Below are 24056 nucleotides of genomic sequence, written 5' to 3'. Positions count from 1 at the left end.
GCAGGCAATTAAGAGTTCCTGGCTGGGGTTCAGCTGGCTGGTGTAAGGCTTCATGAGCCAGGCCATGAGCGGATAGGCCATGTCCCTCCCACTATGCACAGTGGCATCTGAACATCCCTGACCACCAGCTCACAACATGGGATGAATGTGCCTACCTCCATCCTCTGGCACAGGCCAGGGTTGCAGAACACATGGGCATAATGTGCCCAGCCTGATCACCCGATGTAAGTGTCTGTGAACTGTCCACGGTGATCAACCAAGGACTGCAGCACCACGGACAGGTATTCCTTCCAGTTGATATACTTGGCCGCAGTATGCTCCAGGGCACAGATCAGGATGTGGGTCCCATCGACAGCCCCAATACACATCAGAAACTGCAAGGCAGTGAATCCAGCCATGACTACGTCCATGTCTCCCATACAGATAATCCTCTACAGCAGGATGGTTTTGATGTCAGTTACAACCTGCAGAGGGAGGGGACAAAACAGACATTAGGAACCGAGAGAGAGTGTCCCTGGGCCCCAGGGTGGGACTCCTCAACCCCTTCCTGTCCCCCTGAAACTCACTGGGAGTGCCCTCTTTGGGGCCACCACCCAGCAGCAGGTCTGTGCAAGGATGGGATGGCATGGTCCTCCAGGGATGGGGCTTCCCCCACCCCATCCCCACCTCTCACACCCCCAGCCATGCTTCCCAAGGGTCCCCCGCTTTGGATGGACATCCCCCTGTGCAGGGACTGCAGCCCAAGAGTGCCTCAACTCCATGAAGAGGAACCTGATGGTGGACTTCCCATGCGGAACTGGTTTCCCATGAAGTGGTATCTGTCAGGGGTGGCAAGATTCCAGAGGGCAACTGCAACCCACTTCTCCATGGGGCTGGTGGGCTGAAGCCAGGTGTGCTGTCCCTGGAGGATGGGGGCAAAACAGGCACAGAGCTCCAGGAAAGTGTCCTTCCACATGCAAAAATTCTGGAGCCACTGCTGGTCATCCCACTGCCCCATGACCAGCTGGTCGCACCAGCTGGAACTGGTGCGATGCCTCCAGATCTGCCTGTGCACCTGAGGAAGTTGGTGCAGGTGTGACCATCTGGTAGGAAAGACGAGCTCCTCAAACGTGGTGTCAGGCTTGCCCTCCATAAGGAAGAGGAATATGGCTATCAGGAGGCACAGCAGGTACTGAAGCACCTCTGTGTGGGGCCAGCGCAAGCCCAGGGACTGCTCTGGCACCATGGCTCACTGGAAAGAGCTCTCTCCCCCAGAAGACATCAAAGCCCTGCTCTAGCAGCTGTCCTGTGCCTCGTGGAGGTGGGCACACCTCAGCATGGGCAGGGAATAGGTGTCTGAGGGAGGGGTACGTCCCTTTAAGGGTGCATCTTGCCAGGGATCCTTGTAGGAAATGTTGACTTGGGATCCTGTGTGCTGTGGTTCTGGCTGGCTGTTTTGTCCAGAGGGCGAGTGAGCAGTCTGGCCACTCCCTGTCAACAGAGAGGATCAAAGGAGCGATCCGCTCTGTGATGTGGATGTGATCTGTCGACAGAAGTTTTGTCAGAAGATATCTTTTGACCAAACACTTTTGCCAACAAATTGCTCTAATCTAGACATAGCCTGTCAATGGGGCTACTGAAGGGCAGAAAAAAAATCAAATGCATGTTTACATGCTTTGCTGGATCAAGGCCGGAGTGCTTAGCAGTATGCAGGATTGAGCTTTTAATACAATTTCTTACTAATTTTTCTGCTTTGCTCATTAAATTGTAAAAGAACCTTATGGAAATTAAAATGCATTCTTAGACTAGTTAGACCTTTTTCTGAGGGGCATACACCAGAAAAAAAAAAAACAGAGAAATCCTCTATGAAGATTGCATCTCTGTAAGTTAAAATTCTTTGGGATAACTATTTCTTCTGCTTTAGATCATCCCCCACCCCCACATGGTTAATTGGATAGTACTGTGTGCTGCAGAATCCATTTCAATAGTTATGCAATTTTAAACTATCAGAAGTATCTGGCAAGTATCAAGCCTGTTTCATCATAGAATTCTAGTTAATCTCTTCTCTATACACTAGATAGGCTCCTACTGTATCATATGATCAGAATACTTGCAGCATGACCTTGATTAAGTTAATATTTGAAGATCATAATGCAATATTGCAATTACATTTGTGTATCTTTGTAATCATGTTAAAAAAGAAAACTTTGTTAAAAGTCTAGAGGACCCTTGAGGGATTAAAATAAAAAGAGCTAAGTTGCTTTATTTGAAAAGAGTGTTCTTTTCTTGTGGAATTTAGACAACCTAAAAAACCCTTGACATTAGGCAACCCAGTTAACAATTAACTAAGCTGAAGCCTGCCTGAGTGAATTGTGTGTGATGACCACACATCCTCACACTTCTCTGACAGCTGGCAGAAGAGAGAAGTCATCTAGCTATTAAAGATCCCTTCACACAACTCTAATAAAAGTAGAAATGCTAAGCCACAGTTTATGCAGACCTTCAGAACCAAGGTAGGAAGTGTTCATTGGAATGATTATTGTGGTCTTTTGTGCTATAGTAAATGTTAAGGGTGAAAAAATCCATAGTATTTAACTACTAGAAACCCAAACTCAAATCAGTTTTTGAAAAAGAGAACTTCGGTGTCAATCAATTACTCCTGTCTTGCAGGATGTCTAATATTTTTAATTTGCTTGTGGTCAGGCTTAATATGGACCGTCAAATAGTTACTGTGTCCATCCGCTGAAACTTACGCTAATAGTTGCAGCACAGGACAATCAGCTTTTGCTGTGTATTATTATTTATGTGCATCCATTGAAACAATTTAAAAGCACTGTACTTTAAATACTGCCACAACTTATGTATCACAGGGGTTTGACCCCAAAATAAAGTAGTACTGTAAATTCTAGCAGGTTTAAACTTAAGAATGAGATCTATTTTAATTCTGAATCATGTCAGATGTTCCTTACACAAAGCACTAATACGAGTTAACCCTTTTCCTCCACATGGTGCTTGGCAAACTTCAATTAAAGCCCTTAAATACTGGAGCAAGTATTATTGTTGCATGTTTCATATTAAAAAAAAATGGTATATATGAAATTGACAGGTTAATAACCTTCCAAAGAATGAGATTAGAGCCATGCCCTACGTGTTAAATAAATGCGCACAGTAGCAGCACCTACAGCACCACAGAATAACAGACAATAAGAAAAAGTTCTACTGATGCCCACACGGATCTCTCCTATTCTCCTCAGCTGAGCATCTATCACCTTGTACTGTTCACTAAACAATATATTACTCTACATTTTGTCCTACTATGGCAGTTCTTTGCTAGAAGTCATACACAATACAATGGGCCCAATTCTGACCTCAGAAAAACCAGCATAAATTAGGGAGCAACACCTGTGAAGTTAATGAAGTTACACCAGTGTCATATGAGAATCAGGCCTTGTGTTTTAGCAACCTCTTTGTCAAGAGTTAGTATTCATGGGTCACTCAAGTCAGAAGCCTTGGATTGTTTGGTTCTGCCTCTAATGTATACCCCAAATGGCTGGCTGACTTCGTTTCCTGGTTATGTTCAGCAATGAAAGGAAAATCATTACCAGTTTTTCACATTAAACATAAATTAAAATAATCTTAGATTAAGAATATAATTATGTTATCTGCTTTATTTTGTTTTTTAAATTAAACTTTCTAGTGGGACATAAATAAAAATTAAATAGAATATACACATCAAGACAAAATGGGTCCAGAGCAATCGGGGGCTAGCCAATACAAGAATTAATCTGCACTCTTAATAGGCATATATTCAGTTTGTAGATGAGTTTGCTAAACCCAGGAGACTACATTAACAAGGGCATGCAAAGCTCAGGGACAGACTATTTCCCTTGAGGCATTCCAACTCTTTTCCCTTTGCTGAGACCGATTATAGAAGTTGGCTTTAGTTCAAATTAAACAGATGGCAGCTCTGTTTCTTTTTCTAAACTAATGGTCACTTTAAACTACAAGTGGAAGACTCAGGTCAGAGATAAGGATGCAGTTTCTCACAATGTACTTTTTATTGGACTAGGCTGGCCCCGTTATCCAAAGCCCTTTGCACTGCTGTAACCTGCCCAATTCTGGGCATTGTATTTCCATTTTCAGTGGACTTGCTGCAATAATCCTACCAGCTTCTAGAAGATGCTTCTCTTTAACCTGCAAAAACACTTAGACTAGAATTAAACCTCCAGGCACAAAGCTCCAGTTACAGCACAATAAAACACCACATTTATAGCGCCCTAGGCACTTACAGCAGCTCACAGGCTCCACCTTAGCCCACGTACATGCAGTCCCTTAATGAGTGGTTTCAAATACCACCTGTGTAAAGCCAGGCCGGATTATGCAAACACAGATACGGGGCTTTCCTCGTGACAGCCGTGGTGCTTCAAAGGGACCTGAGTAAGGCTAGACACACCCATCTGTGTTTCTAGGAGCAGAGTCCAAACATCTCCTGGGACCAACTGACATGAGCAATGATAATACATGTAAAGTGCCCTTCTTAAATTGACTTTTCACCTTATTCCTGTTCATACCTCTATGAGAAGGAAGCTATTTTATATTACTGCATTGAACACTAAATCAAACCTTGCCTCTACATCAAGCATGTTTTGCATCATTCACGGGGAGAAGAGTGGATTGTTGTGACATGAACCAAAAAGAGCTCACCTTCAATTATTCCATATTGACTAAAATAACCTTTCCATACCCTGCACACAAGCAACTTATCACGACTGTCCCTGGTTTCCTTTGGGTTACCAAAACATTACCTGTTGATTAGAAAGGGTTCATTTTTCACAATGATAATGAACAAAGAGGGAAAGAGAAGCCACCAGTAGGGTGAAATAACTTACTTACTTTCCCAGTGATGACAGTTCATCTCTGTATTAATGATCAGTGAATTAGTCCCCTGTTTGGAAAGTGTGTGATCTTCATTGCCCTGGTATAAAGGCTGCATACCCTAATGCTGCCCACATGCCACACCATCCCTGGGTTATGTTCCTACTTCCATTGGAGTCAGCTGGAGTTTTGCTAACACTGACCTAAAGACAGATGGATTTTTCCAAAAGGCAATATGTTTCCATTGGGCAGGTGAGTGAGAAGCCCTCTGCTCAGTGATTAAATACAATATTTCCTCTTTTCTCACAGGGAGAGATATCAACTTTGGTTTCTAGGATCAGTTCTAGAAACTCTAGCCCACTTTCATATAAATATAATTAGACTAAACATCAGAAGTTTGTAGAAATATCACTGAGAAAGGGCCTCTGTTTTGTTTCTACTGCAGGAAAGCTGTTTCAATAGATCTTGGAGCTTATGACAAGAAACAGCTAAATCTTACAAGCCTCCCACAACATTCTGAACAACCAGTGAATTCAGTAAAACTACTGTTACTCTAGTCTGGCTTTTCATTTTGATGTGAAATTTCTTGTAGTGCATGAAATATACCATGAAACAAAATAAGACCTTAATCTCGCATTTGTCCCAATGTGGGTCAAGGCATGAATGGTACAGAGCCCTTATGAAACCAAGAGGGCTCTCTAGGGGCAGAGGAGTGTCCGTGAAGAACAACTTGCAGGACGAAGACCAAGAAAGTTAACACACTAATATTATTGTGGCTAGATTACATAGGAGAAGTAGGAGGCTCTTGCATGTCACTTCATTCAATAAGTAACTATGACAAGAAGATAAATAACTGCTTGCTTGGTAGCACTTTATTTTAATTTCTTCATTTTATTTCCATGTTCTTAGAGTGACACAGTGGAGGAGAAAACATTGTCAAATTGTCATCTGGTTTCTGATATTTTAAATATTGTGATATCCATGATGCCTTGCATAGTGTGGCTAGCATTTTCAGTGTCTCAACATGATATTGCAAGGCAGATCTTACTACATAAAGGCTTATTACTTGATGAGTTTATGCACCTATTTGTGCAAGGACTCAGGTCAGGAAATGGGACTAATATTGCTTGACAACACAGTAACATCAAAGTCTACCATTTTCTAAATGGCATAAACTCTCTTTCATACAGGTTTGCTAATTTAAATCAGCAGAAGATGAGTCATTTGGAACAAGACTGTAAACATTTGTCCCCGAGGAATCCTATTGTAAGTTCATTATTTTAAAACATATTTCAATATAAAATGCCTAGGCAGATTATATCTTTTGAAGTTCCAGAGGTCAGGAGAGCTTTTGAGAATTTCCATCAGTAATGAAGTCATTCAATAGCTCACTTACATAATTAAAAACACATTTGCTCCCTATACTTGTGTGAGACAAAGCTTACAGAAATGAGTGTTTTATTACTATTCAAACTACAGGCAGACACATAATCAACTTAGGTAAGATACGCAACCCATGTAAACAAAGGCCATTTACTTTGGGGGCAGATCCTCAGCTGTCACAGTTCCCTCAATGGAGATGTGATAAATTACATCAGGTAAAGATCTGCCCTTTTAAGTCAAACTCTGACGAAATAAGTTTAAAATGCCCCCATGAACCACATTGGGAGCTGTAATATGTTTATGTGCAGTGGCACGTGTGTGTTTTTTATGTCATATTGTATTAAAATCCATTTACCATGAGTTAATTTTTCAGGGCTGCTGCAGTTGTTTGTAATTCCACTTCCCTTAGCTTCCTGAGCTACCATGTTGCCAATATCTCAGAAGTTAACAGTTGTGCTTCCTGGTCAGTGCTTACACAGGAGATCTTTAAGGCAAACCCTGACTGATCCATCAAGTGGTGTTGGATTTTCATCAGGTAGTAGCTCTTCTAGACAGTGCTGAAGCCGCACCATTCCAGAGCGCGTCATGCTGCTGGAAAAGGTCTCTTCTGACAAGAGGTGAAATAGAGAGCCTCACCACTTGTGGTCATTTAAAAAAATATCCAATGTAATTTTTTTTTTTTAAGAGAACAGTTGTTCTTTGTGACCTGGACAAATTCCAGTTGGGTAATCAACATTTTTTTCTATCTTAAATTACTCTGCCACTTAACTGAGTGCTGTAAAATACACTTTGGCTGTGTCTACACTACCTCCCAGCTTTGAAGGGAGAATGTTAAGTAGGGTGTTGGGAGTTAATTAATGAAGTGCTGCGGTGAGTATGCAGCACTTCATTAAGCTAATTCTCCCCCACAGCAACTCCGAAGTGTTAAACTTCGAAGTGCCGGCTCGCGTGTAGCCGCAGCTCACCCGCTGGTACTTCGAAGTGCCTGGGCAACTTCAAAGTACCGGCAGATGAGCTGCAGCTACATGTGAGCCGGCACTTTGAAAGTTTAACACTTTGGAGTTGCCATGGGGGAGGGGGCGGAATTTGCTTAATGAAGGGCTGCATATACACTGCAGCACTTCATTAATAAGCTCCCAACACCCTACTTACCATCCTCCCTTTAAGGTAGGGAGGTAGTGTAGACAAGCCCTTCCTGTCCTAAACTGTTAAGTTCTGTTGCTATGAATTGTTATTCCTCACCAGAGGAGGCTGCATTTCAGTTGTGGGTGAAGTAATTCATATATCTCAGACACAACATGTACAAGAAGAATGCTATACATATTCGCAATATCATGACTATAGGAAAAAAGAATTTTGTCAAAAGTTTCGATATTTTATTTTTAAAAAATGTATTCTTAGCTAAGGATCCTTGTCATGTGAAGAAAAGAATTATTTCGAGGGTGTTGATTTCAAACATATTACCTCACTGAACTGATAATTTTAGACCACACACTGTAGCATAGATAACTGGATTCAAGCTCAGTTGTTTGCAGAAATGCATATTAGCCTGTTTCTTTTTTTTCCTGGAAATAAAAATAATAAATAATAATAAACCTAAGCCCCATTTTTAAATATGACTGAATCTAATTCATTTCTCTGTCTCTGCTGATGTCTGACATTCAAAATTCTATTTTTTCCCCCTTTATCAAATCTTCCATAAATAGATCAAGTACGTGTGGAACTGGGTTCATTGCTTTGTCAGGAAAGTGTATGCCAACCTGGTGTTGAAATACAAACCAGAGTAAACAAGAAAATTGGCATTGATCATCTTGTTGAGCAATAAGGTACAACAAGCATATGGTGAGCTCATGAGATAATCCTATGGTTGCCTGATTTTCTCAGCAGAAAAAAAACTCTGTTGAGTTTTGTTCATCATCATAAGCCTCAACTAGTTTACACCACTTTCTGAAATTGCAGAATTGATCCTAGATCACCATCTGCAGGCCCACAGCATTGCTGCTGCGCCATTCTGCACTGCTCAGGCTCTGACTGCCCTACACCCTGCCTTCTCCTCTTGGCCTCACTCCTTCTGGTGGCATGGAGATGAACCCCTCTCCCACCTTGCCCCAGGGCCTGCAGTGGCTGTTGGCCCATGTCCATCTGTACCCTTTGAAAACACATGAGACAAGAAAGGCAAATGGCATTACCCTTTTCAGCAGGTATTAGATTAGCTTCATGGGCTAATCTAAGAGTGTCTATGACAAGCGATGATTATTTAAATGCAAGATTTTCACTGATTTATGTAAATAGTATGTGACAAGTGTGTAGTATCTCATGATCCATTACAGACCAACTAATAAATCTGAATAAGTAAAGTTGGGGGGGAGGGGGGAACTTACAATGATAGCAAGAATTTGATGATATACAGTAAGACAAATTATACCTTAGAGGTTTTCTTAACACGCATTAAATCAGACAGACATGGCAGATATAAACATAATGTCAAATAGACTGGTTTTTTAGCAATGGGAAAGTGGATAATCTTGAAACAAACATCTGGAATAGTCTTTAAGGTGCCACAGGACTCTTTGTTTCATGGCCACCTAGGCCCTCACAAAGCTCCACTTGAGTGTCACACTGATAAAGATAGAACTCATATCATGCTGCTCTAAAATTATGTCCTTTATTTAACAGAGACTCTCCATTAGATATTAACTCCATAGTCAACTGTGTATCTTAGTTACAGGTCACCCCACAGCAGGCAGTAGTACACATACATCTTAACTTGTTCATTCCAATATATTTAAGAAGTTGCTGAGGAAGAGGGAAGAGAATAATAGTGGCAATGAAGAGCCAATAAAAAAAAATGGACCACTGAGGCAGAATTTAGGACTCTGAATTAGCAGTAACATTGAATTGGGCAATGTAATGGGCTATACCCTTTACAGCCTCCAGGACAGAGGCATGATCTATGAGTCTGGTCACATAACTAGAGACAAGGACTCCCCAGGCTTGTCTACACTTGCTCCCAACTTTGAAGGGGGTACGTTAATCAGGGTGACTGGAGATTACTAATGAAGTTCTGGGGTGAATATGCAGCACCTCATTAGGCTAATTCTCTCCCGTGGCAACTTCGAAGCATCAAACTTCAAAGTGCTGGCATGTGTAAGAAGTAAAGGCACTTTGAAGTAGCGCGGGCTACACACATGCTGGCACTTCGAAGTCTGACGCTTCGAAGTTGCTGCTGGGGAGAGTTAGCCTAATGAAGTGTTGCATATTCATCACAGCACTTCATTAGTAATCTCCCATTGCCCTGATTAACATGCCCCCTTTGAAGCTGGGGGGGGGGCAAGTGTAGACCCAGCCCCTGAGTTCTAATCCTACCTCTGACACGGATCCCTTCTATGGCAGTGGACAAATCACTTACCTTCAGTGTGCCTCAGGCTATGTCTAGATTGCCGAGAACTGCCAGCAGAAACAGAAGTTTTGTTGAAAGAAGCCTGCAGGCTAGACATAGCCTTAGTGTGCTGTGTGGACAGGATTCCCCACATGGCTGTGGCGTAGTTAATATTTATGAAGCTGTTTGAAGACAAAGTGTGTTATTAATAAATTCAACTTGCTAATGAACATATGAATCAACAACAGAATTTCGACTTGTTTCTCTTTTAGGAAGCTTTCAGGCCTTGGCAACCCTCTTACCACAGTGATTTAAACTGCCCAATCTGCCTCCAAACAGCTACTTTCCCAGTAGAAACCAATTGTGGACACTTATTTTGTGGTAAGTTTTCCAGATTAGTATGCAGAGTGTTTGACTATATTAGTATATATGCCATGCAGATTACTGAAATCTCAGAATGTGTGCACATGTGGGCCCCTGTCAAAGCCCCCCCTGGAAGTAGGATCACAACCATCATTGTTGTTTACATTTATGAAGTAGTGAAAAGGTTTGGAATGCCCAGAAAGTCTTGAGGTAATAGACAAGTGATACCTCCAAAGTCAGTCTTATACTGTTCAAGTTCCAATGGAGCCTATGAGATACACAAAGAGGTAGTAACTACAGATTGTAATAATTATGTGAAAACAGAATACAATGACTTTTTAGGAATGGCCAAGCTATGTTCATGTAGAAGCTAAGAAGTGTAAACTTCAACATATGATGTTGACTCACATGCATTGCATACCTGAGACCAAATCTTGATCTTACGTCCATTTATACAGCTACCATTGAATGGCTGAATTTCCTTTATATGTTAAGAAAACAACTGGTCTCTCTCCATGAGCATACTTTTAAAATCCATAGTTCTAAATAGGATTGTTCTGATCACATTCATACTGACATAAAATTTCCATAAGATGATCAGAATCAGGCCTAATATGTGACATGAGACAAATTAAGATTACTAGGAGAGTCATAACACTTCTGGATGTCTTATTAGTTTGTAAAATAGTATCCTTAATGTTACATAAATGCAAGTTTTCATATTTTCCTGTTTTTCAAAGTAGAAGGGAAACATTTAAATATCAGAGTGTGATCACCTAGGGCTTAATTCAATTTTTATGCTGATGTAAGTGTTGACTTCATTAGAGTTATGCTGGTATAAAACTGCAACAATCTATTAGCTGATTTCATGATCTATTTCCACATTTTCTAGGCAAAAAATGTGTGCAACTATTCGACTCTGGCAGTGTAATTACATTTACATGCCACTGACACTTGAAGCTTCCCCAACAGCACTGGAAGAGCACAAAGAGACTTTAGTGTAGATGAGAATAAGACCATCAGACACTAAAGTCCTAACCACATGAGAGTTGTGGGGCCATTTCTGCCAGGACATCATCAACTACTACATGCTTAGGAAAGAAAAGAGATCTCGGCAATAGAAGTGGGGAGGTGCATGGAAATTTGCTGCAAGATTTTTTTCTATTACGGAAACACACTTTGTGCATAGAAAGTGTCACAGTCCTATAGCTCATGCTGCACAGCTTGGTCAACCCCATTGCTTTTTGAGCAAATTAACTGGAGATTTACAGAGAAGTCTGAGTTTGTTATTACTGGTAATTCATACAGTTCTTCCCTGAGTTTTCCTTTGCAGGTTCATTCTGAACCATATGTTCAGGAAGCTAAGAGGAAAACTGATCTTGAACCAATTTTTTTTTCTAATTACCAATAACCACAGAGTACTTCAATGAAACTCCATGAATTCCTTCAAAAAGCAGTGTAGCAAACTTGATTAAAATGGGATTTGGTCTAATTTATAAAAACAAACTGACACAAATACCTAAGCTTCAGAGAGGCCATTCCCTTCCTGTGATCTTTTGCAAAAGATTCAGCACATAACATTTTTAATTGCCATGGTTACTCTTTTTTTAAAGCCATTGGAGAGTTAAGGTTTGATCATGCATTGATATCCTACTGTCTTCAGGAGGACTTGGCAGGGTGCAGCAATCTGCCTGCATGGATCCCAGTGCAGGCAAAGGGCTTAAAAGGCCAAAGCAACATCTGAAATCCAGCATGAAGTTTTTTCCTATCTGAGCCTTGCACATGTGAAAGCTTGGAGCTGAATGCTAGGCTGCATTTATATATACAATAAGGGGTTCAGACATAAACTGCCAGTTTTCAAAAATGAACTTTTGCACATGCAAACAAGAAAGAAGGTGGTAGAAAAATGGGCTACACTCAAACAAATACACATTAAAATATTGCAGCCACTGTTTCAGCAATTGCTGCTTTAAAAATAAACAAAAAAAACCCCTCAACTTTTAATTTAACACCCCTAACAGCTTTCCTGCATATCAAATACTGCCCTCTGCAGCTCTTCTGCAGTCGCTTGGTCTTCAGATTTACTCTGAGGGTAGGTCTGCACAGTACAGTTATTTTGAAATAACAGCCACTATTTCAAAATACCTATCCTAGCATCTACACAATGCAACCCGCTACTGCAAAATAATTTCAAATAGCGTTTGGATTATTTTGCAATAGGTAAAGCTCATTCTATGAGGAATAGTGCCTATTTTGAAATAGGGGCTGTGTAGACAGGGAACAGAGCCTATTTCAAAATTAGCAAAGTGCATCCAATAGCTCTATTTCAAAATAGGCTTTACATGTGAATAGGCTGTATTTCAAAATAGCGAACTGCTATTTCAAAATGCAGTTTTGTGTGTAGCAGCAGTATTTCAAGGTTAACTATTCCAGAATAGCTTATTTTGGAATAAGGCTGTTGTGTAGACATACCCTGAGTTATACTTGTGCAACCCTTTGTCTTCAGTGAAGCTGTGCAGTTGAAGCTAAGAACATAAGGACAGAGGAGTTGCCGTGATGACCATGAAACTGGAACTTACCCACTTTGTTGATGATGAGGACAGGACATAATCCAGCAGTGTGACAGAGCCACAGAGAAAACAGCTATAAGGAGTAGCAAAAAAACTTTCTTAGTCACTAGAGCCAGTTTCTCATCCCCTTACTCATGCTGATTAACAATTTACTCCAAAAGTGGTCTTGTAGAGGTCCTTGGTCTTGTGGGGCTCCTTTTGGAGTTGGATCTTAATCTACTTCAGAGTCTCTCCTAAGGGCAGACGCTATGCCTCTGCATATACAGAAGGAGCAATGCCATTTTTTCACAGTCACCTTTCAGAGTGGAGCTACATTTATGGTGTCCTAGGCAGATATAATGGAAGGAAAGGGGCCTATTACGTTACATGGCCTTCCTATAAATTGGCTTTACCTAAATATTCTCTGTTTTGTAGGTTCCTGTCTAATTACATACTGGAAACATGGTTCTTGGTTAGGAGCAATCAATTGTCCACTCTGCAGACAAAAAGTAAGAGCAATTCCTATTCTGTACATCTGCTTTTTGACAGGTAGTGAATTAGAGTGGTGATGCCAAGGGTAGTATTTGTACAAACCCTTATTTTTCTAGTATCTCAAAACCCATTTAGGATGGAAGGGCACTAGTGTCATTTGCCTCTATCATCTGATGCCTGTCATATCAGAGAATGCTGTAAAATATTACATGTGCCTCCAATGCTTTTCTCCTATAATTCATTGGATATCTGTCATAAATATTTCATAAAACCAAGACAGAACCTCTTATCCTCATCTGACCCTTGCCAGAGGTGGTGCATTGTATTGAGAGAACATGCACTCCTTTCAGAAGAAGAGGGCTTGCAGGTAGGAAATGGATGCATGGAAGAGAAACTTGGACCCAGGCGAAGGTCACTGTGACAAAAATATCGAGAGGCATAATAAGTATTTTTCTTAATGCTCCAAAATCTGCATTGATTTACCTTCAGAGGTATATGTCTAATGCTCATTTTTGTTTTCCATGGGAAGGTGATTCTTCTGTGTAATGCCTCTTATGGAAATCAGCAAGATAAGCCAAGCAAATGGATTGTGCGTGACATCAGGGCTTACAATAAGCGTTTCTCTGGACAACCTCGACCTGTAAGTGCAGATATTTCTACATCTGCTTAATTTTCCCTATACCAAGCTCCAGTGAGTAGAAAGAGACTGAATGATGTGAATTAATTTGTCCCAGTATGGGATTTCCATCTTTGGGTATTCACATTGTTTGTAGCTTTGTAACGAATTCATGCCAGTTACTGCAGGAGTCAACAGTCCTATTGTCCAGGTGCTTTTGACCAGGGTGCTGAGGTTCCTGCTCAGTAAGGCACCTTTTTGTCATTCTGGAAGGGACGGAGAAACAAGTGGGGAGATTAGGTAAGGGAGAGAAAATTGAACTACAGATGGGCCGAGTTGTAATATGTGGCTCAGTTTTGAACCTGGGCAAGATCTTAGCTTGCCTCTAGAGATATGAGTCTAAGTAACATCCAAAACCAGAATGGAGTGCTCGTCTTTCTGTTTGGATGTGGCAGGACTCTCAGGAGTGAAGCCAGCTTGGCTGATCACATAACCTACAGTGCAAACTACCCACTGGGCTAAAATCTCAGCAGGTCTGGAGGCTCAACAAATAAAGCGATGTTTGCGTAAGATGAAGGGTACATAAGTCATGCTCATTCCTTGCTAGACAGCATATTGCCTGCACTAAGCAGCTCTTCCTTGCCTCCAGGTGCCAGGGGGCCTGCTAAGGGCTATGGAGCCTACTTTTACCCCTGGGCTGCAGGAGACTCCTGTTGAAGGCTATTTATTCTGGATAATAGTTTTCCTTACTTTGTTAAACCATTACAAGGACCAAGGGAAAATTCAGATACAGGCTGAACCTGTCTAGTCAGGCACTCTCTCGTCTGGCAACATCCGTGGTCCCACATGATTTTAGTTAGCTAGATGATCACTTATCATGGGTGCAGCCAAGTTTCTTGCAGTCCCATAAAGTTTGTTTTGTAAAGTTTGTTAGTCCTGGCTCGCCATGTTCTGTGCTGTTGTTTAGCTGTAATTTACCCCTTAATGTCTCCTAAGAGCCCAGTAAGCAGTGGAAGTGTTGGTAATGTGCTAGACGATATTGACCTTTCGTAGTCCAGCAAATTGTCTTATCCGGCATTGGCCAGGTCCTGAGGGTGCCAGATGAGAGAGGTTCAAACTGTATTATATATCCTCTTATACATTTATTTCAGTCATGGACCAGGACAGGGTTTATGAATTTAATATACTAACAGGGCAACCAAGTGTAGCAAGAGCTGGTGGTTGCCTGTACCATATGGAAAAAGTGGCTATCTGAAAGCATCACAGGGTATCTTGGTATCTTAGTACCTATTATTGCTGGAAGGGGCTCAGCCCTGTGATGCTTCTTTATGTTTATCTCCCCATGCCTGTAGATTAGCCTGAGTAAAGACTGCTAGATTGGGCTGCCAGGATAAGTTGTACTTTGAAGCACTCAGCATCCACACCTGAGATCACATTTTCAAATGAGATCAGCAGTCAATACAACAGTTATGGTGAAATTGTCAAAAGGCACAAAGTACGCAATGTGTTGATTTGAAAGTCTAGTCTTTTTATTTTGGTATGCGAATGGGAGCTGAACTCTGCTGTGAAACTCTGTCTCTGAATCTTGGAAAATGAGAGAATAGTGTACCTCAACTGAGACATTACAGATAAATATTGCATTTAAGAAATTTTGGATTAAAAACATTGATCCAGTAACAAAAAAAAAAACAAAAAAAACCCAAAATCACTTCTTAACCTAATGCACCTGTATATTTAGTTTGCAGATTACCTTTATGACATGCCACTACTCTTAAATCTCGCCTTAAGAGGAATCTTCACCCTGGGTGGTCTCGTATGGATCTTCTTCCTAAGAATTGTTGTTTGTGCCTTTGGGACCATTGTGTGCTTAACTTCCCGATTTGATGCAGTGCAAGAATCTCTTTGTGGAATCCTTGCCGCAGCTGATGACCTAGTTGCTGTTTTCCTCATTTTAATTTGCATGTTTAACATTTGCCAGCAAATGGAATCAGAAGCTATAAATATGACAAGTTCTACAACTCAGAGTATGCTGTCAGAATCCCGATAGGCTCAAACTTCAGCTTCTTCATGGATCTTCATTAGATTGTCGAAGGGTTTGCCCCTCTATGACTCTGGGGGCAGCATGCGATGGACTAATTTTTGAGGAACATTCTAATGTTGACGTGCAGTGAAGTGAGACTCAATACATTTGCAATGGCCAAGCAGTTAATTTGTTTAAATGGTCATAAGGCTAGGATTTTACTACAGCTAGTATTTACTCGACTATTGCAAGATGAACCGGTCTTTTATGCGACATCCTTTAACATATACCTACCTATACTTAGAGTGACCTACCTATAATGACAGTCCAGGATCTGTGCACAAAGCCTACCATTGCAAAGCCAGTCACTTTATACCTGAACATTTTTTAAGAAACCACTTTACCTCTAACTAGTTACATCTCAGGTCTATTTACTAAATTTAATCCTGCAGACCTAGATAGTCTTATCATGGTTGAACTTGATAAGACTCCTCGTGTGTAGCATGGGGAATAAAATGTCAACTAAGTGGTTCCTTTCTAAGAGGCTGCCTGTAGGTTCTTTGCACCACCAAAGCTTATTACAATAAGCTCATCCATTGGATTACAAACTTTCCCAGCCATTTCATTGATTATAATCTAGTTCTGAAAAAAGACAATGAGAATACGTTCATATTAGTTTGAGTCAAAATAGAAGATGAAACAAAAGTACTAAAGCGAGAGTCAAATGAAAAGGGACTGAGAGGACTGTGTAAGAAATTGGGGTGATGTGTGGGGGCAAAAGCCCCTCCCAAATGAAATGGGTGGGAGGGGCAAGGGGACAGCCAGCAGCAGGCAGGGCCAGAGTCCCTGGGCTGCTTGGGGGGGTGAGGGTGTGGGTACCTACCACAGGCGCCTGGTTCCCCTGCACTCACCAGCAGTGGCAGGGGAAGTGGAGCAACACGGCCCCAGCCTGCGCTGCTCTCCCAGTGTGTCACTCGGGAGGGATGGGAATACCCCTTCAGTCACCAGCAGGATGTGGAGTGACACAAGGAGGAGCAGAAAGAGCTGGGACTGACTTGCTCGGCTACCCCCAAACACTGCCAGTGAGCACGGGGGTGGGGGGGGGACCCCTGCTGCAGACACTGCTGTCCCCAGCCTTGCTAGTTCTCCAGGACATGTCACTTGGAGGAGAGGGCTGGTGGAAGAGGCGGGGCAGAGCAATTTCAGGGAAAAGCCAGAGAGCCCAGAGCACAGGCAGGGTGGGGGGAGGCAATGGGGGGTTTTCCCAGATCTTCTCTGGGCTGAGGGGACAGTCAAGTGGCCAGTGGCCCTCCATGTGCTCCCCCCCACCAGTCAAATCTGAACAAATCTTTAACCAACTCTCAAATATATGAACACAGGTACAATTTTTTGCAACGTGTGCTCAAAGTTTGTGCATCTCAATTCTAACAGGTTCTTGTAAATGCTGGATGCTCCCTGGAGTTGCCTTGTAAGTTCAGCCAAAGAATCAAGACTAAATTTTTGATGCTATAAATCAGCAGTTCCTAAACTATGTTCTGGCAGAAAATGGGTGTTCCGCGATCTATGGCAAAGTATTCCGCCATTGAAATTGAGTAATAACAGTCCCTTCCCCATTCTCAGGAGGAAAAAATAAATTTTGGGAGAGAATTTTCGCAATTTTACAGTTTTCTTGAAATAACTATATAGGAACTAATTTCATATGTGTTAATGTCAGGTTTTATTATTATTTATTGAGTTGCATTTGCTGTACAATAATTTAATTAATATTATTATGACATTTTCCATTAGTAATGTTCCTCATAGTTAATATGATGATGTAAAGAAGATAAAGTGTTCCACAGAGAGCGCTCTGACGCCCAAGTGTTCTGCAACCAAACAAAGTTTGGGAACTGCTGCTATAAATAGCAGAAAACCCATGACAGACTTGGTTTTTTTTTTCTTTTGTAAGTAGTTAAAATTACTGGGATACTGCAGGAAAACACTGCATTCTGTCCAGAGATAGTCTGTGATATACATGTTACCTATGTATAAATGTGTGTATATGTGTGTATATAGATACATAAAATATGACTATTTATTGTTCACAACATATTGGTCTCCAACAGTCATAGTTGTGGGATTTGGGGCTGTGCATATGAAATATTTCCAACTGACAATTTTTATCATCCTCTTGAAGTGCATGCTAAGATATACCACTATTGAACACCACTTTTCCCCATTGTGACTTACTATGTTATGTTCTCCCACTTTAAAACCTTCAACTGTCGCTGTTTATAATTATGAACTTAGACAACATATATAGAGATATCTTTCCTTGTACTAAATACTACAGAGAAGACAGCAATTGATTTTCAGGGATCTCCAAGGCAGGAAGTGTATATATATATTTAAAAAGGTGCCAGATATTTTTGAGCATTGGCTAGCATTATTATTTTTTCGAAAATGAACTGGCTATTATTTTTAAAGTACCCTGAGCATATTTTTGTCATCAGGTAACTCCTATTTGCACTTAACTTGGAGTTATAGTCTAAACGATTATTAAAGAATTTCATATAAATGTACTATATTCCATTGCCTTTCTATAACTGCTCAGTGTTAGTGGCCAAACAACAGCCGAGAGCATAGGAGTTAAAAGTGTCGTCACTGGCAAGTGAGAATAGAGTCACAATTAGTTTGTGTGGGTTGCTGTATGATTTCCAAGGCTGCTAGGCCATTCTCTCTTTATAACTTCCCCTTTATTCTCCCCTTCACAGTGAGTGCAATCTTCCTTGACTTTGAAACAGAGTTAGAGTTGCTTGGCTCTGACAATAAAACAATAATAAATACACTGATGGTGGATAAGTAACAATGTTTCGCCTGTGAGAAACTCTTAGTGAAGTCACTGAGGGGTGCTCAGATTCTTGCAGACTTGGGCCCTCCTACCTCCCAAGGGAAGCCCTGTTTATCTTTGTTTTGTAATACACACCAATGGGACATACTTCAGGCAAAAACAAATGCAGCACTAGGGAAGCCAATCTTTGCCTTTCCTGCACTAATGATATATTGGCGTTCATGCCTCCTCCATCACTAGACATAGACCATGACTGTGATGTAGGTTTGGACACAATTTACCTGGAGTGTTTCACTGGTGGCTGTATGAGAGGCATCCAGTGGATGTGTTGTTAGCATCTGTGAGTCACAGAAAGGCACCTGCATTCGAAGCACAATTAAACCAAAAAATGGCATCTGCACGATCTGATCTTCAAATGTCAATGTCCGTCTGTTTTTTCCATCTTCAAAATGATTGATGCACGTTAAGTACCGTTGTGTGAGAGGGTCAGGCCTGATGGCTGCTGCAGCAGCTGGGAAAGCAACTCAAAAAAGGGAGAGACGGGCCAACTTCCTTGTTAATGGGAGGCAGACTCCTGTAGGGCAATCAGGAGCTGCTAGCAGAGAATTGGCCCAGGCAGATGAAGGCCAGCTGACTCCACTCAGAGGTCTGTTGAAGGCCTGTGGGAGGCCTTTCAAAAGGGTGTCTTGGGGAGAGAGATGCGAGTGGGAGAAGGGGTGTGAAGAGAGCCAGAGACACCAACACTAGCAGCACTAGCCACTGTGGCTGTGTCTACACTAGAGAGTTTTGTTGACAAAACTCACAGAGCATCCACACACAAAACATGCTTTGTCAAGAGACACTGTTGACAAAAAACCCATGTAGACACTCTGGGGGCCCTTTTGTTGACAGAGTGGGTCAAAGAGATCAATCCACTTTTATGCGTAGACGTGATCTGTCAACACATCTCTTCTGACAGTGACTTCTGTAGACAGATGCTTCTAGCGCAAGTTGGGAATAGGCAGGTGCGGGAGCCCAGAGGGAGTAGCTGGACTCCTGACGCAGAATACAGCGCTATCCTGACCCCTGAAGAGGGGAGAGGACTGCCAGTCCCAAATACTTGCAGGGGAAAGAGGGGCCCTTGCAAAATACAAAATGGATTGATACTTCAAGGAGGGGATCTCACCCGAGTGCACAAGATCCATCACGCTTTTTTTGGAAATTACTTTGCAAATTTGTGGTGTGTGAGAGCAAAAATTAAAAATAAACCCAAAGATAAACCCCCAGCCACAAACTCCACATCAAAAATATGTCTGCAAAAGATCAGCACCCAGATTGTACCATCATCAAATTTTACACCCCCAGAGAGTAACGCTGTCTCTGCACATGCACGAAACGTCAAAATACGTGAACCTCTTTTGAAAGAATGGGAGGAGCAGCTATATGTGCAACACCTTCTTTGGAAAGAAAATCAAAAGAATGGGGCACAGGCGTCAAAATCCAAACCCCGAGCCCGTATCGGGAAGATGGTCCCCTTTTGAAAAACTAAATTGAAAGAGTGCACATGTAGATGATCCACACCCCGCTTTTTCAAAAGAGAGGCCTGCCATGGCACAGGTCAGCTGGAGCACAGGGCTGCTTCAGCTGGCAGCAGCGGAGAGTTTTGATCCTTGCATCCAGGCGCCTTAAAGCAGCACGCATGCAGGAACCCCGTGGCAGGAAGCTGAGAGCACGCGAGGAGCAGCGCCAGCACAAACTCCAGCTGCACACTCTGAGCAAAGCCCAGGAGCAGCAGCAGGCCGTGATGGTGTGAGGGAGTGGGGGGTGCTTGAGAGTCAGGCTGGATGTGTGTGTGTGACAGGCAGAGCAGCTCATAGCAGCTAAGGATGACCCCCTGGGGCTGTAACCTAAGCTGGCAGGTAACACCTCTGACCTGAACAAATAGCAGGGAGGAGCCCGCGGGGGTTTAGATCAGATGTGGCAGTTAGAAGCTGGGAGGGGAGAGAGAGTTGGAAGGCAGCCAGCCTGGCTGAAGGGGAAGCTGCACCCCAGATGGGGCACCCCTCAGGCTGCTCTCCCCAGGATGGATTGGAAGGACTGTCTCTGCCTGCTGTACTGACACCTCTGTGCTGAGCTGTGCCTCTGTTGACTAATAAACTTCCCATTCTACCTGCTGAGTGCGAGTCACTCCTGCCTGCAGATAGGGTGGAGTGCTTGGGGACCCTGAACCCTATCACAGATGGCCAGCACACAGCCCCCATGTGAGCCCCAGGGACCTCCTCTGGGACCTCGCAGGGCTTCCAGGGTTCTGGGGGGGAAACAGGGGGAAGAGAAAAAACAGCCCCCCCCCCCCCCCGGACGGAACGGGAACTGTGGGACTTCCTGGGCCTTTGCAAAGGGGAGGAGGTCCCCCATGAGATGGGCATCAAGCGGCGAAACGCCACAGCATTCGCCCGCCTGGCCCAAGGCCTCCTGAGAAGGGGCCACCCAGAGTGTACTGCCAAGCAAGTATGCTCGAAAGTTAAAGAACTTTGGCAGGGCTATGCCTGGGCCCGGGCCCAAGCTGGCCACTCTGGGGCAGCCCCAGCTACCTGCCCCTACTTCCAGGAGCTCCAGGGCATCCGGGGGCCCCAGGACAGCTCCCCACCCTCAGTGGTCCTGGATACATCCGCGAATATGCCACAGCTGGTGGCGGAGAAGCAACCCAGACGGCTCACTTGATCACCAAGTGGTCAAGTGAGGAGAGGGACCTCATTATCTACATCCCCTCCTGCTCAGCCAGCTGGGCAACCAGGAGCCGGGCATACCCAGATGTTGCAGAGGGACCCTGCAGTACGTATGTAGTGGGATGTGAACTCAGTCCATGGGTTGAGGTCGATGCACTGACCAGCTGGCTACACACAGGATGGGTGGTCCTGGGCTGCACACGTCGGCCTGTCATGGTACATGGCACCCCATGGCAGCCCGCTGGCGATGGCCAGCACCTGCCCCCAATGGACTGCACCATGAGCCACATGTGGGGCGGCAGCTGGTCAGTGCTGGACAGCTCCCAGGGACCATGTACCACAGGCTGGAGAGGCCCACACATCTGATAAGCCCCCTGGACATCATGCTGTCAGATGGGATACCCAGCCCATGGTGGGCCAGACCCCACCGGGCTGTAGTACGTTACTGACATGCTGTCCCTCTCTCCATGCAGCTGCACCATCCGTGGACCGGGAGAGCCCAGCACTGTCCCTGGTCCCTCAGAGGCCCCTGGTGATATTGAGGGTGGCCAGGACCCACCCCACATGATTGGGGCCACAGCCAGAGAGCCCCCCACCGAGCAGAGGACCCAGCCAACCACCGCCAGGCTGAGGTGGCTGAGCGACACCTGTGGCTCACAGAGGCTGAGCTTGAGTGGTGGAGGGTGGCGTGGGAGAAGTTGCTCAACATCCTGGAGGGCATTGGGGTGACGCTCCAGAAGCAGGTGGCCAATGTGGCCCACCTCCTGTCCCCTCAAGCTACCTCCCCTGCTGAGCCTGCTCCCATCCCCCCACCAAGCCCCACCAGCCTTACCTGCCAGTGCTCCCCACCCCCTCCCTGCTGGGGACCCCGCACCTGGGAAGGCAGGAGATCCCGGGGCTAATTGGGCTCATGGCCACCACCCTGGCCCCAGAATGAACTGTCCTACCTCGCTCTAGGCTAGGTGCTCCCCTACACTCCTCCACACCATCTGTCCTCCCCATCTGTACATAGTTGCACATACTACGGTCCTGCTGCTCATAACACAAATGTTTATTTTCCATACACTCCCTCATGCTGTGCTCCTTGGAGAGGGATGGTGGGTGGCGGATGTGCGGGTGCAGTGCTGATGGGGGGCGTGGCAGGGATGGCGAGTGGCAGAAGTACAAGGGGGCTGGGTGTGAGTCACAGGTGGACATCTGCAAAGGCCTGCCTGAGGGCCTCCCTAATGCAGAGGCCGTCCTGGCGTGCTTGGGGGATGGGGGCGGCTCCCAGCTGCTCATAGCTGGCTGCATTTCCTCGCCCCCTGCACACAGGCACCGCTCCCTTGCCTTCCACAGTGTTGTGGAAGAGGTAACAGGTGCCCACCACCTGGGGAATGTTGAGGACCCTGACCTCCAACCTTGCATAGAGACTCCTCCACCGCCTCTTAAGATGCACATTGTGGGTGTGGTTGAGGCGGTGGTTGAATGCCTCTCAGATGGGGTCGAGGTGTCCCGTGTACAGCCACAGGAGCCACGGCTGGAAGGGACAGGCTGTGTCTGCCAACGTGCAGAGTAGCATGATGATGCCCCCCCCCCCCCCCCGCCAAAGGGATTTCCCACTGGGGGACAAATGTGCCAACCCCCTTGCGCTGGCAGAGCCTGGCATTCCAGAAAACCTGGGTGTGATGGATGGTAGCCCTTTCTGTTGACATACTGGCTGGTGCTGTGTGCCGGGGTGTGGATGGGGATGCGCGTGCCATCCAATGTGCTGAAGCAGTTCAGGAAGCCCAAGTCCTCAAAGCCCACGACAGCAGCATCCAGATCCTCCAGGTGGACAACCCTGCGCAGCAGCATTGCGTTGATGGCTCTGACAGCCTGCAGGGGTTGGGGGGGATATGTGCTCCTGTGAGAGCATGGAGGGCCGTCCCCCTCTACCCCTGGCCCCAGCCTGCCCCATGCCCCCTCCCAGCTTCTTCCTGGGCCGGGCCTGCCCCCTGTCTGCCCCAGCCGGCCCCCTGCCTGCCTGGGCCCTGTAGCTGGGGGTTCCCCTCACCCCACCCACCCATGGGGGTGTGTGACCCGGGCCTGCCTTACCTCCCTAAGTACAGCCCTGATGGTGGCCTTGCCCACCCCAAACTGTCATCCCACAGAGCGGTCGGAGTGCGGGATGGCCAGTTTCCAGATGGTGATCGCGACCCCTTTCTCCAGGGTGAGAGCGGGCTGCATGCCGGAGTGCACGGGCGAGCTAGTGGCAGATCTCGTCCCAGGTCTGCCTCGACACGCGGATGTTCCGCAGCCACCTCTCATCATTCCATTCCCCCAGCACCAGGTGCTCCCGCCAGTTGGTGCTGCTGGGTGGGTCCAGAGGCGCTGGGGCACTGGGGGCGGGGAACCTGCAGGTGTCCTGAGCGAGGGGGGCCCCATGGCCACAGGGGGACCACTCACTCACCTGAGTAGATGGGGGGTGGCTGTGGCAACAGCCACAACAGTGACAGGAGGGTCTCCAGGATGAGGGTGTCCTCCTGCAGGAGCTGCTGCTGTGCCTCCATCCTGGTGCATGAGTGGGCTCTGCTGGGCTAGGGACAGCTGGGCAGCACTGAGCTCGTGCAATGTGGAGGGGGGGCCCTTTAAGGGAGTAGCTGGCCGTGGCCCCGGAAGGGCTTGTTGGCCATGGGACCCAGTCTGTGGCGTTTCCTGACTCCCTTCTTTCGAAGGAGAGCTTGGAGCCATGTGGACGCTCTCTTTCAAAAGACCAAGGTGGCCCTTCGAAAGGGCAGATCAATGAGTCGATCCGCTATTAGCATGCGGTCGCTCCCTTTTGATGGCTGCTGCTTCAACCTCCACATGTCAATTTTCGCCCTTTCGAAGGAGTGCTCACGTGTA

At 45.0% G+C, this 24056-nt stretch overlaps 1 protein-coding gene and 1 long non-coding RNA gene across 2 annotated transcripts; one reads left to right on the top strand and one right to left on the bottom strand.

Annotated features, from left to right (window-relative positions):
• The first annotated feature begins 2454 nt into the window (after nucleotides 1-2454).
• Nucleotides 2455-16368, top strand: LOC142017750 (E3 ubiquitin-protein ligase RNF170-like). Its single transcript, XM_075002958.1, has 6 exons — nucleotides 2455-2492; nucleotides 6045-6120; nucleotides 9889-9997; nucleotides 12964-13037; nucleotides 13550-13660; nucleotides 15375-16368. Exons 1-6 carry the CDS (start codon nucleotides 2455-2457, stop codon nucleotides 15681-15683), a joined length of 717 nt encoding a protein of 238 aa, XP_074859059.1. The 3' UTR covers nucleotides 15684-16368.
• Nucleotides 12583-24053, bottom strand: LOC142017751 (uncharacterized). Its single transcript, XR_012646583.1, has 4 exons — nucleotides 23623-24053; nucleotides 22888-23048; nucleotides 18768-18845; nucleotides 12583-12622 (listed from the first exon to the last, which is right to left on the bottom strand). It is a non-coding gene; the product is annotated as an uncharacterized LOC142017751 (long non-coding RNA).
• Between the last annotated feature and the right edge of the window lie 3 nt (nucleotides 24054-24056).

This window comes from Carettochelys insculpta, chromosome 9, assembly GCF_033958435.1.
Source record: "Carettochelys insculpta isolate YL-2023 chromosome 9, ASM3395843v1, whole genome shotgun sequence".
Taxonomy (NCBI): Eukaryota; Metazoa; Chordata; order Testudines; family Carettochelyidae; genus Carettochelys; species Carettochelys insculpta.
Note: the sequence above shows the minus strand (reverse complement) of the source record. Positions and strands in the feature narration are given on the sequence as shown.

What these genes read in the sequence shown, in the direction of transcription:
- LOC142017750 (XM_075002958.1), top strand. Translation starts at nt 2,455, where the DNA reads ATGCTAAGCCACAGTTTATGCAGACCTTCAGAACCAAG. An exon ending in TGCAGACCTTCAGAACCAAG is followed by an intron (nt 2,493 to 6,044) that starts GTAGGAAGTGTT and finishes TCTTTCATACAG; the next exon opens with GTTTGCTAATTTAAATCAGC. An exon ending in TCTCTGGACAACCTCGACCT is followed by an intron (nt 13,661 to 15,374) that starts GTAAGTGCAGAT and finishes CTGTATATTTAG; the next exon opens with TTTGCAGATTACCTTTATGA.